Genomic DNA, 12,500 nt, shown 5'->3' on the forward strand with positions numbered 1-12,500 from the left:
ATTCGCGTGCCTGTGCTGATAGTATATATGAAAGAAATCATCAATGTATACGCTTATTTAAACTGGATATCTAATATCGCACATTCGGCGTAGTAAGTCTTAGCAAATCCACAAACACAGGAATCATTTTCTCTTCTATTGCAAGTACTAATCATAGAGGGACGACGTTTATCTGCTATAACAAATATATTCTACGGCAATGTATAACGATAATAATCTTATAAACGAACGCAATCGAACGAATTGTTGTGCGCGCGCTCCTGAGAGGCCCACAAGCGGGTCGTGTGCAGAGTGCCGGGGATGGCGGGTAGAGTGTCGTGTGCAGAGGCCGCTCGACCAATCAGCGCCGAGAATCGCGAGTAGACCGTGTTGAAGCCTAAACGTGCATCAGAAGGTGAGATATTCTTCCAAATTTTCCCTTTTATCCGTGCAAAGAAACTCGTGTCTGTCAAAAACAACACGCCGCGAGTGTCGTCAAGGTTGGCAGGACGATTTAAGTGTACTTCGGCGGCGAATTATCCCGTAATATGAGCTTAGGTCGGACGAGTGAGAAAGGGGGCGATTCGCTCGACAAATGGAGGCGCAAAATAGGCGAGGGAACCGCATGCGACACGGCCACCTCGGCGAAGGACGTCGGCGCGCATTCCCCTCGGAGGTAAAGCGGCGATGACGGGGCGGGAGGAGGCGTACCGTGCAAGCGAGAGGGAAGGGTTGTCAGTTAGAGGAGTGGGAGACGGAGAGAAAGGGTAGAGAGAGAAGAGCGAGGGAGCGAGCGAGCGAGCGGACGGATGTAAACACGTTGCCGCCAGTGCGTGCTCGGCGAGTTCCTCCTCTCCCTCCTCCCCGGCGCTTTAATAAATGTCAAGTGCGTTCATCTGCCACTTAAAAAAGGTTGGTGGGGAGGAATTCGCGCGCGGGGAGCACTTTGCAGGGGAGGATAACACGCTGGAAGGTGCGAACAAGAGCGTCGTGGGGGGAAACCCTGTCCCTGGAAGCGGCATCGGAGGCGATTGCCAATATGCTCGTCGCGGGGCGGGAGGGATTCGCCCCCGTGGTTGTCAGGAGCGTCCTGTGCTTGCTTGCTTGCCGTGCCTCTCGATAGGTCGCGTGCCATCCCCTTCGGACTCTTTGGTTCTTTGGTTATAACGGGAATGAATAACCTTTCGTGGGTAGTTCATGGTATGCTGGATAATGTGAAGAGATGTGCAAGTTATAAAGTGTGGACGTCCTTACTACTGTAGAGGTCCTGTAGAAGCTTCCATTTACATCTGTAGTTTCAGACCTGATGCAATCCTAAGAGATAGGGACATAGTCTGCTATTTTCAACGACTCAGTGATGTTAGAAAATGTGGAATGGTTTGAGGTGTATTGAAGGGAAATTGCATATCCCCCATAGTACTTGCTGTGGTGTAATTATCTTTTATTTTGAAGAAATGTTGTCAAGTGTTTATGAAAGAATATGACAATACCAGACAAATCTTCTCTATGAGACAGGCAGTAAGTGTGAGTGAAAATGCTCAGCGAAGAAACTACAGATGTCCGCTTTTGTCAGGAAATGTCTTCGGAGCAAAAAAGTGTGTGACAAGAAGCCCAAATACAACTTGACAGGATAAAGTGATTTAGAAGTGGAAATTACCATGCTCTTATGCTTTAGATATCCAGGATAATGGCTGAATGTGAATTATTATAATTACTAGTGGAATTCTTTGTAATGCGATGCCTAACATTGTATCCCTTTGATTTGATAATTAAGTTCCCGAACACAATCAGAATGACCCATGTATAATTATAGCATTATAATGCTAAGCCATCCTGTAATTCCAGTTTTCAATACCAGTTGTGTATATATATAGTTTTGTGTTGGTGCGAATACTTTCGGATAATATCAAATCATCAGGTATTTTGGTATATTGGATATAGATTATTTTTACTGTCTTGAGCAACCATAACATTAGCAGATCCATGGTATTGTAGTTTGTAGATGTGGTAAACTATGGAAATGGACAATTATACAATAAATAGAGTACTTTCATTTCTAAACATTCTTGTGTAAAATGTTTTTACTAACGGTACTGGTTTTAATGTTGGGTTACCACGTTTCCCTATGAAGTAGTTATATACACTTCATATCTTATTATAAATATCCAAGTGGTCCAAGAGTTTTAACATTGAGTTCTGAAAGCAGACCTTTGTCTTGCAGATTTCTCAACAAGCAGGGTGGAGGAGGAGTGAGTGAGGTGGAGAGAGTTGTGTGGAGTCTGTTTCACCTGAGTCATCATGTCAGGTTCCAAGTGTTACAAGTGTAACCGCATGGGCCACTTCGCCAGAGAGTGCCCCATGGGAAGCGGTCCAGGCCTCAGAGGCCGTGGGGGTCCAAGGGGTAGGTTCAGTTTGACTTTTTCTTTTTTAAGTTCCGAGACATTATTTGTCTCGTGGTTTTAGATATGAAAGAAATGTGAGCTATTGACTTTTCATTGACAATCATGTATGTGAGAATTCCACTTCAAATATTTCTGATTTCACAGGTGTATTTTCAGTTTTGTTATTGAAATTGATATTACCAGCATAATTTTATTCTATCACCTATGTATCAAAAATGTATAATTTTTTATCCCATCAATTAACATAATTATTTATGATTAATAAGTCTTACTATCTTTTAGTTTGTGTTCATTTGCATAATCTGGGAGTAAGAATCAGCTTGTACATATTTGTTTACTATATCTACCCTTGTATATATATATATAATATATATATATATATATATATATATATATATATATATATATATATATATATATATATATATATATATATATATATATATAAATAATACATACACATATATGCATTTATATCTAAAATGTTCTTCCAATATGTGTAGGGATTTTAGGTACATGCAAAAGTCTAAGTGAGACCAATAAATTTAAAATTACTTGCTGTCATTTGATGAATGGCTCAAAATTAAAGATAATTTAAAAACCAAGGACATATCTTGAGCATATACTGTCTTCATGTAGACATTTCCCCCTAAGATTTATTGGTGTTGGTATGCATTCTGTTCTGTTTGCTATAGGCTTAAGGAAAGATTGCTATTCTTTGGGAGGTGAGTCTGTATAAGCAACCCTTACATAGAGAAAAAAGAACAAGCTTTAGCTTTTCCTTGTTCACAGCATGATTATATATATATTTATATATATATGTAATTAGGATATATTTCAGATGTAGACTTTTGCTATATTGTCAATATATGTGTCCTTTGCTATAATCTTTCAAAGCTGTTAACCTGGATTTTGATAGTTCTCAACTTGCACTGGTAACTTGGTCCTAGTTAACACAGCCATAAGTCTAGTAACATAGAAGATGCTTGTTTTGAAGCTGTTTGCATCCCTTCTAAAGAAGAATTATTGTGCACTCTTTGTCCTTTGTTTATTTTGGTTATAATTTTTTCCTAGTTTGTTCAATTAAGATTTGCTGTTTAGTAAAGCCTGTTAGGAAAAACATATTAATTGTTCCTTTTTACTTGAGCGATTTCACCAATGTCACATTCCTAGTATGGAATATTTATTTATTTGCTTTATTCATGTTTATATTGATTTTTGTACAGTCACTTCAGTCTGCCTCATTTTTTATTGCTTGTTATATTCATTTTCTTCATCTACATGAATTGTTTATTATGAGATGACTTCCAATTCATTTTAATCTAAAACCTATGTATATTTTAGTGTAAGAACATTTTTGATTAGCAGTACTATGTTTTCCTTAAACAAGTGCACAAAAATATTAGGTGTCCTCCAAAAGTGAGTCTATGAATATTTTATTCTTTCATACATTGTTTTTATTTCTTTATAGTCCCAAATGTTATTTTCCTTTTTCCCATTTTTGTCCAAAAGCAATACATGCCTATCAGGATTGAATGATGAAACATGCATATATATATTTTTTTAATATCTGGTGGGCCTTACAAGGAAAGAAATGCATATGCCAGAAAATAAGAATTATATATTTTCATTACCTTTAAACAACCAGCATTGCAGAAGGGTAGATAATGAAGGTGAAATCGTTCATATAAATTCATTAATTTCATTGTTGTAAGCAGATCAGTTGTTTTCTTTTGAGAGTAATTTTTGTTTTGATAATTAAAAAGTTTCCCATAATAAATAATCCTTATCATAACTTTAAATTCCTTAAATTATTTGAATTTTTATTGTTCCTTTATTTTCTTTGCCTATGCAGCTACAAATTAGTTTTTAATGGCTATTGGTTTGATAATTTTGGTAAAGTTGCTTCAACTAGCAATTAAAGACTAAGCTGTAAGTTTGCATTTAGAATGTAACCTGCATGCTTGTTTCATCAGCCTTCCAATGTTTGGGGTAGTTCTGGAAGCTTGGATGTTATAACATGGTTACTTGTTATATTGCCCAATCTTCTTAAAGCCACACATTGTGATGTGCCCTCACCTCAGAATATTACCTGGGCTACAGTGCTTCAGATCCCTAAACCACTTTCCTTTTATTAATTCATAACCTGGTCACACTCGTGACTTCAGACCTCTACTCCTTAGAAAAATGCTACAAGTGCAACCGTCCAGGTCACTTTGCTCGTGACTGCAAGGAGGAGGAGGATCACTGCTACCGCTGTGATGGTGTGGGCCACATTGCCAAGGACTGTGAACATTCTTCAGATGAACGTGAGTAACCAAGTTAACTTTCATTAGATTCCACTGTTTTATTAAATATTAGAAGTGTTTAACCCATTGTTTGCTGGCATGTCATGTACGTACATGCCATGCCCCATTGTGTGTGTTGAATTTGAGAGTTGTTTTTACAAATAGATGGCTCCACAAGTACTGTCACCAATGAGTCAATTACATGAACTACCTGTCTCCTGTTTACCCCTTTCCTTGATTTTCGATATTTTCTCATATTTCATACTGCTGTTAGTATTGTCAGTAACAATATAGTAATTATAATGTTAATGATAATAAAAATAAGTGTCAGTATTGATAGCCGTAGTAAAAGAAAAAAAAAAAAAAAAAAAAAAAGTTTCCCGCTTTCTCAAGGAAAAGTGAGGTGGCAAGATGTACGTATTGACTCCTTTATGGCTAAGCATTGGCAAAGCCATCTGTGTGCAGAAACGTTTAACCAAGCATTGCCAAAGGGAACGCACTATTTTCCCGTCTACATTGGGTGAAAAGCGGTTTGTATGTGAGGCAATTGTTTTTTTTTTTTTTTTTTTTTTTTTTTTTTTTTTTTTTTTTTTTTTTTTTTTTACGTACTGTCTTGTCTATCTAAGGATTATATTGTTAGGCCAGTTAACCAATCAAAAACTGTAGCGAGCCAAACTTTGGCAAGGCTATCTAGAGATCTCAGGACAGAGAACACTTGTGTGACCATAGCTTTAGCAGGAAACTTCCCCAGCTCCGAAGAGAACCAAGATACAAATTCCACCCTAGCGTGGTACTGTTCTGTTGGTCTTTTGCCACAGCAAGAAAGGGGGAAGATAATGCCAAAACAAAAATTGCAGTGTGATTACTAGAACGCTTATTATTTTTTTTGTTTAAACAGTGATTGTTACATCATGGTAGACATCCTTGTACTGTAGAAATAAATGTGTATTACAACTAACAACGTTGCCTTACTAGAGTCTCAAAGGTTATCTAGACAAATGTTCATTTGATGAAGGAATGCACACACACCCACTGTAAAACATTGAAGACATTATTTATGCCTTGGTGGACATACTGAGAGCCAGATAACAATTGTGAAATATCATCCACCGGTATCATGATCGCATTAAAATAAAAGTAATAAATGAAATCAACAAGAAGCTTTACTGTGCATGGGATTCCTCCCAACTGCAGTTTGTCAGTCAGTCAGTCAGTCTCTCATTCATTACTGATTACACTAATAGCAGCATGTGCTATTGTGAAGAAAATTGGATTTTTTAGTATTGTTAAAACATTTTGGGTATTAGTGTAGTGGGATTTTAAAATTTGGTATTTTTTTTCTTAATTTTAATATCAATCAATCGATATGTGATGGTATTCATAGAATCCTGGAGTATCTTGGATGTGTAGTTCATCCACTTCAGTCTTTTCTGGGACATCGTTTCTATGGAGGGACACCATAGTGTGACAAATCCCACTTTGCAGCTGACAGACACTTGGTATGGCTGTGTAGGGATCCCTGGATAGACAAGACTAGTACGACTGTCTCTAGCAGAATAGATACTCCCTATAAAGAGAGAAAAAAAGGTTTAACTAACCTGACACCAGTGGGGTAACCCATATCCAAGAAAATCTAGTTTTTTCTTAGAAATGTGTTTAGTAAATTTTCTTTGTTTGGCCTGATGTGGCCTTTGTTTATTTAACTCTTAGCCTCTTGCCTCTTAGAAAAAAAGAAAAGGAAGTAGGATACTATACCATAGTAGCAGTCGGTACACATTTTCAAAATGCAGTAAACTTTGATTTGAGATAATAGCTTAAGCCCTATCATTAGTGTGTCTGAATACAATGCCCTTCTCTACAGCTGCCCTCACAGAGTATGCCTTGACTTTGTGTTAGTAAATAAACCCCAATACCTTTGATTTTCCTATTGCAATTGACACTACTAACAGAATTCATGATGTTGAATTTTTTAAGTTAGCGATCCTGATACCAAAATTATCTGAGCATGATCAATGTTACTAAGCTTTAATTTCTTTTTGGTAGCATCATTCAGTATTTTCAAAGATAATTTCATTGAACAATTTTGAGGGGATTTGAGACACAAATGCTCATGAATTTTGATACAAACTGTTATAAAGTGTCTGTTGCAGGTATTTAGTTAAATGATAAAACAATTTTGAATTTGAAATGCCAAGATGATATGAATAAGGCTACAAATACAAAATTTTGAAAATGTTTCAATTGAGGTTGGTTCGAACCAGTTAATAGATGGTACAAAGCAAGTTTTAGCGATTGCATCACAGCTGTTTCATGTAAGGGCATTAGTAGCTTACACAAGTGGCTGCTCTGCTGTGTGTGTGGTTGGGTGCACATGAACACTTGTGTACAGTGACAAGACTCTCTGCCTCCCATTTGCAAAGTTATTTTGCATAAATGTTTTTACTTTTTTTTTTTTTTTTTTTACATTTTACATTTTCCAGTGTCCATATTTGTAGTAAACTGTTTTCCTTACACAGACTCCATATCTGTAGTAAATAATTTGATGCGAGGGCAGGGGCGGGGATGAAGGGAATTAACATTGTTATTTATGTTACATATTTTATTTTTTCATATTTGAGTATCTGTAATACAACCTTACAACCCTTACTCCTATTTTCAATAGCGTGGATGCAAATAAAACAAAAACAACTTGAAGAGAATCATAGATAATGAGGAATATTTTACAGCTACCCATAGATCAGTGATCACCCTATTTCATGCACAAAGTACAGTGATTAATGATCTTGCATTAGTTGTCAAAAACTGGCAAGCAACTGCCTCATCTCCTTTTATACAAGGGATGCAGGAAATGTGAAATAGCAAGTCTTTGATGAATAATGCTTAACCCCAGCAACCCCACCTAAAAATTCTCCCTCTCCCTCTCTCCCCCTCTGTTCCTCCCTCTCCTTTTTGCTGATAATTACTTTTTTTTTTTCTTCTTCTTCTTCTTTCTTTGGTACCCTTATTTTGTTGTAGCTTTTGGAATAAGAAAGACCCAGTTGGCCCGGTTAAACTTTTACTAATTAGATATCTGTGTAAAAAAAAGGGGGGGGGGGCAATGCTTAGAAATGAAATTTTTATTTTTGAATATTTTTAGTATGTGACACATGTGGGCATAGAGAGAAAGCAATGTTGATAAGGAGACTTGTCAAAACAGTTCGTTGAATGGGTAGAGGCAATGTTCATAAATATGGGCCCTACTGAAACCATTTTCCTCATGAAAAATGGAAGATAAAATTGTATAATAAATATTTCTTTTCCCTGGCAGCCTCATGCTACAACTGCTCCAAGATGGGCCACATCGCCAGGGATTGTCCAGAGCCGGAGCGCACCTGTTACGTGTGCAACAAGAGCGGGCACATCTCCCGACAGTGCACTGAAAATAAGAGCGAGAACCGCAATGCAAAGGTAATCCCGTCATACCTCTCTATTTCAGTTTGGAATTGTGTTGATATATTACTATATTAGATAGAGATCCCAAGTAGTGAGATGATGATACCAGATTTGTATGTATTAGGATAAACTTTGTTATATACTTGCAAGTTTGTACCATTAGTTTTAGAATTGATGAAATAAATATTGATTTAGTTGAAAATTTAATGGCAAATGATTAATTTAGAGCTCATGAGTTTGATTTTCATACACAGTGGTTCTTCATAATTTGTCAGCTTTTATTTTGTTTATTTATATATTTATTTATTTATTTATTATTTACTTTATTTTTTCTGTTATAAAAAGATTGTGCGTAAAGAATCAAAGTAACAAAGTCTTTTGTTACAGTGCTATGTCTGTGGCAAAATTGGTCACATCTCCAGGGAGTGCCCCATTGGAGGAGAGCAAGAGAATGAGAAGCGATGTTATGTGTGCGGCGCTTCTGGGCATATCTCTAGGGAGTGCCCTCAGGGTGAATCTGATACTACATGCTACAGGTATGAATTTTTTTCTTTTCTTTTCATTTTATTCACTGCATTTTCATACCCAATTTCTGATATTCACTATCTTGTGTCATTATTAGTGTTTTATACTTTTGGTTTACCTTCTTTGATTATCTTTTAAAATTTATATTTCAGGTGCAACCTGAAGGGCCACATGGCTCGCAACTGCCCCAAATGTTACATGTGTGGTGGCTTTGGGCACATTTCCCGCCAGTGTGAGATGGTGGCTTAGACTGGCTGACCCACTCCTGGTCTCTCCCTCCGAAGCTACTGCTGCCCACCACCATGTTCCCCTGGACACAAGCCACTGCACAAGCTGTGGTGCTGGGGCTAAACGGTTACAGCCTGGCTTTTCACCCTCACGGTGCTCTCCAGGTGGAAACTAGGTCACATCGTGTGTACGGCGGGAAGCAAGTTCAAAGGTGTGTGATGAACAGTCAAGTAGACGTGTTTCACATGCATTGATTAATAGGTAGATCCCAGTGTGGAGGAGAAAGGAGGTCAGTGATGAAGTTTTCCAGAAGAGCTAGAAAACAAACGACAAAGGAGTAGAAACATTCATAACAGGATGTATTATATTTTAGCTCTCCCAAACGTTCATCACTTGATGCCATTGGTGAAGTAGAGGTGGATAGGAATACCAGTTCCTAGTACCTGATGTCTGAATTACTTAATCATTATCATTGCCTCTTTGTCTTCAGTTTATGGCATAGCTTTCATTGTGGAGTTTAAATAAAAAATTAAAAAGGAAGTTGTGATTATTGAGGAGCTGGAGTGATGAGGAGGAGAGGGTCACAGGAGATGGAGCTCACCAGAGCTCCTGTATTGGTTATTCTCAGCTTGCAAGACAAGTATAGCCAGTAGAACCTTGCATGTTGAGAAATAATTAAGAATGCAATTTTGCAAGGGCTTCTTTGTTATTCCATATAGTCTCATCCACCTACATTGTTTGTTCATAGTTGTTCTTTGCCAAGTGAAAATAGTGATTGAAGACAATCAGACCAAGATAAAATTTTCAAAATGATGTCCATGATCTAGTATGTGCAACAGGAGAGAGAGAGTTTTTGAGGCTCTACTTCATTTCCATTGTCAGGAATATTCATATCTGAAAGTAACATTTTCTGGTGTTCAAAAGTTGCTGTAAAGAGCTTTCAGGTTATAACAGGATGACCATTCTTAGTTGATGTGGCAGACTTGGTGTTAGGGGTATAGGTGTAATAATCTTTGCTGTACATGAATTTACAGTTTCTTTCATTTTGTGCTGATGACCTTACCAGAATTTTGAACTTAAAATAGGAGACCTTCATCGCGGAATTTACATCCATCATGTGTCGTAAATATCTTCACTTGTGTTCTAGTCCTCACAAGTCTACATACCAATCATGTCAGGTGAATTGACTGTCTGGAAAACTTTAAGCTTTGATGTAGTCATTTAATCTTTCTATGGGACTCTTTTACTAAATGTAATGCATTTCATTTCTAGTAAAATATTTCATGAATCTACATTTCATAGGTTTGTAGTGGTGGTCTTATTTTTAACTCGGCATCAAATTAATAGGTGCTAGAGCCAGGAGATCCATTTGAATGAAGTGGTCATCAGCACAAAGGTGTTGCAAAGAGGAGGAGATTTGTGAACACATTTATGAAATTTGTCGTGGGAGTTTTAAAATGTACATAAATCTAACAAAAACAAAAGGCTGTTTAAAGAAGATGACAATATTAATGATGACGACGGACTGTTCCGGTATTGGTTGGCACAGTCTGAGTAGCAGGAGTTTGGAGAGATGTGAAGCCAGAGGCTATAGTGTGTGTGACTTTCACACCTCTAATTTATGGTGTTGTGGTTAGCAGGTGAAGATTAATACGAATTTATTGACAGTGATACTGTAGGAGGGTGCATAGAAGGTGTAAATCCTGGCCTACTTGCTCATCCCTTAGTTAAGATATTTCATGTTAATGCGGAGGAGAAGGATGGAGACGACAGTATTTGTCGGGTGGGGGGTAGAGTGGACGAGAATTTCATATACGAATCTTATTTCCTGTAGGAGGCACAGACAGCTCTTGCCTTCATTTAAAATGGCTGAGTAAGAATTCAATGGAATGTTTTATTTAATGACAAAAGTTTTCAATCGTTTTTTTATTTTTCTATACAGTTGTGTATTAGTACACAAAGATGAAGGCATAAAGGTACTAAATGAATTATACAAAACTTTCCAAAGAGCAAAACCATACAACATATATTTTCTTAAACAGATTTATGTTAACATTTATGTAAGAATAAATTAATTTTTCATGACTAGCTGTGCCTCACACAGGGGGTTCTCCCAGAGCCATTCTGCCCTTCCTCCTGTGCCTGGGGAACCACTTACCTCATGGGTTCCTTAAAAGGTCGTTATTATGATCTTTCACCAGTACCTGCACAGTCGCCCCTTTGTTGTTGTGAAGGAGATGCTGATATGTAGACTGACAAGTTAGCGTGAGTCTTGGGTACAAAATAAAGAAAAGGCTCGTTTTGCGATCAACTTCAAAAGACAAGTAGCCTAATCAATAGAATAGAACAATTTTAGAAATTATATAGGAAGTAAAACAGTGTATTCCTTTATGGCGGCTGCTTTTCTTTTAGAAACATTTTGAAAATTTGCCTTTTTATTATTTGTACAGTACTTAGGACACATACTGGCTTGTCATTGTACATCATATATATAAAAAATGAAAGTGAGACTATTTTGTTACTGAATATTAGCGTTACTAAGGCGGAAGAAGAAGAGCGGTTGATTACAAAGTCTTCTAGTCCTTATAATTCCCACTGAAGTTATTGTTGTTCACATTTTTTACTCTGAATTTATGTGTGCATTGAAGAACTACATGTCCTCAGTGTGCCTGGTATTCAACCTCAATAAACAGGTTCACATTGCTTTGGATATTATTTTTCCTCAATTTCTATTTTTAACTAAGGTGTCTTCTGACTGATAACATACTAGGATCTGTTCCTTTTGATGGTTTGAACTGGAGATACCCTTTAAGAATAGATTTTTGTGAGATAGAAGATAATACATAATCAAAGGTTGAGATTTCATGTGGGCAATCTTAAATAGGAAAAATATTCACTTAAAAAACGATTATGGAATATCTTGCTCTTTTTTTGTTTTATTTTTCTTTTGTTTTAAAGAAACATTTTAATAGATTCAATGTATTGATACTGGAAAAGTGAAGAGTCCAATAGTAGCTCTTAGATTTTGATTCAAGAACTATTAATAGATTTCTCAACCAGTGTTTTCTTGACATTAGATACCACCAGGAACCATTGAAATAAGTTAAGTTCTTAATGAAAGATCAGCAAAGCACCATGGCCCTTTCACTTTCAATAGGAGGTATTTGGCTAATATATTAATTTAGGGAATAATCTTAATATTTTACACTAATAGTAATGCTTATGTTATCTTAAAAATCCAAATGTACTCCTGCTGCTATCTTGGATCATGGTAGAACAACTAACTTTTAAAACTAAAAGATGATTATACATTTGAATGCAAGCCTTTTTTGTCCCTAACTTTTTTGCATAAATATCAATTTAAAGTTGAGAAGAAGTACAGCCAAGAAGTTCAAACTAGGTAGTGGGTGAAAAATTTGGTATTTTATAGACAGTTTTGAAAAAGAAACATGCAGAACCACTTTGTAGAGAGAATTATAATACTTGGATTTATAAATCTTCTTTATCAATGTTTTACTGTCTCTAGCAGATAATGGCAGCTGTGTTCCTAATTTCAAAATGTTTGCATCAGATGGATATTCTTGAATAGATGATTATATTCATAAATTTACCTGCAGCATTTATTAACTCGTAAGACTTGATATAC

General features: G+C 36.6%; 1 protein-coding gene across 10 annotated transcripts; it reads left to right on the forward strand.

The window, feature by feature from the left end:
- Window positions 1-254: 254 nt before the first annotated feature.
- On the forward strand, window positions 255-11,557 carry LOC113809416 (CCHC-type zinc finger nucleic acid binding protein). 10 transcript variants are annotated; one of them, XM_027361000.2, is made up of 6 exons: window positions 255-394; window positions 2,201-2,380; window positions 4,550-4,690; window positions 7,977-8,116; window positions 8,489-8,637; window positions 8,779-11,557. In XM_027361000.2, the coding sequence occupies exons 2-6, from the start codon at window positions 2,278-2,280 to the stop codon at window positions 8,873-8,875; spliced, it is 630 nt and encodes a 209-aa protein (XP_027216801.1). In that variant the 5' UTR covers window positions 255-394; window positions 2,201-2,277; the 3' UTR covers window positions 8,876-11,557. The 10 variants fall into 10 exon arrangements, with proteins under 10 accessions (XP_027216801.1, XP_027216803.1, XP_069992993.1 ...); XM_027361002.2 differs by having other exon boundaries at window positions 4,565-4,690; XM_070136892.1 differs by having other exon boundaries at window positions 387-479.
- The last annotated feature ends 943 nt before the right edge of the window (window positions 11,558-12,500 follow it).

The sequence above is a fragment of the Penaeus vannamei genome, chromosome 22 (genome assembly GCF_042767895.1).
Source record: "Penaeus vannamei isolate JL-2024 chromosome 22, ASM4276789v1, whole genome shotgun sequence".
Taxonomy (NCBI): domain Eukaryota; kingdom Metazoa; phylum Arthropoda; class Malacostraca; order Decapoda; family Penaeidae; genus Penaeus; species Penaeus vannamei.

Coding starts and splice junctions, on each gene's coding strand:
- LOC113809416 (XM_027361000.2), top strand. CDS start 2,278: ATGTCAGGTTCCAAGTGTTACAAGTGTAACCGCATGGGCCACTTCGCC. Junction 2,381..4,549: donor AGGCCGTGGGGGTCCAAGGG/GTAGGTTCAGTT, acceptor TCGTGACTTCAG/ACCTCTACTCCTTAGAAAAA. Junction 8,117..8,488: donor GCGAGAACCGCAATGCAAAG/GTAATCCCGTCA, acceptor CTTTTGTTACAG/TGCTATGTCTGTGGCAAAAT.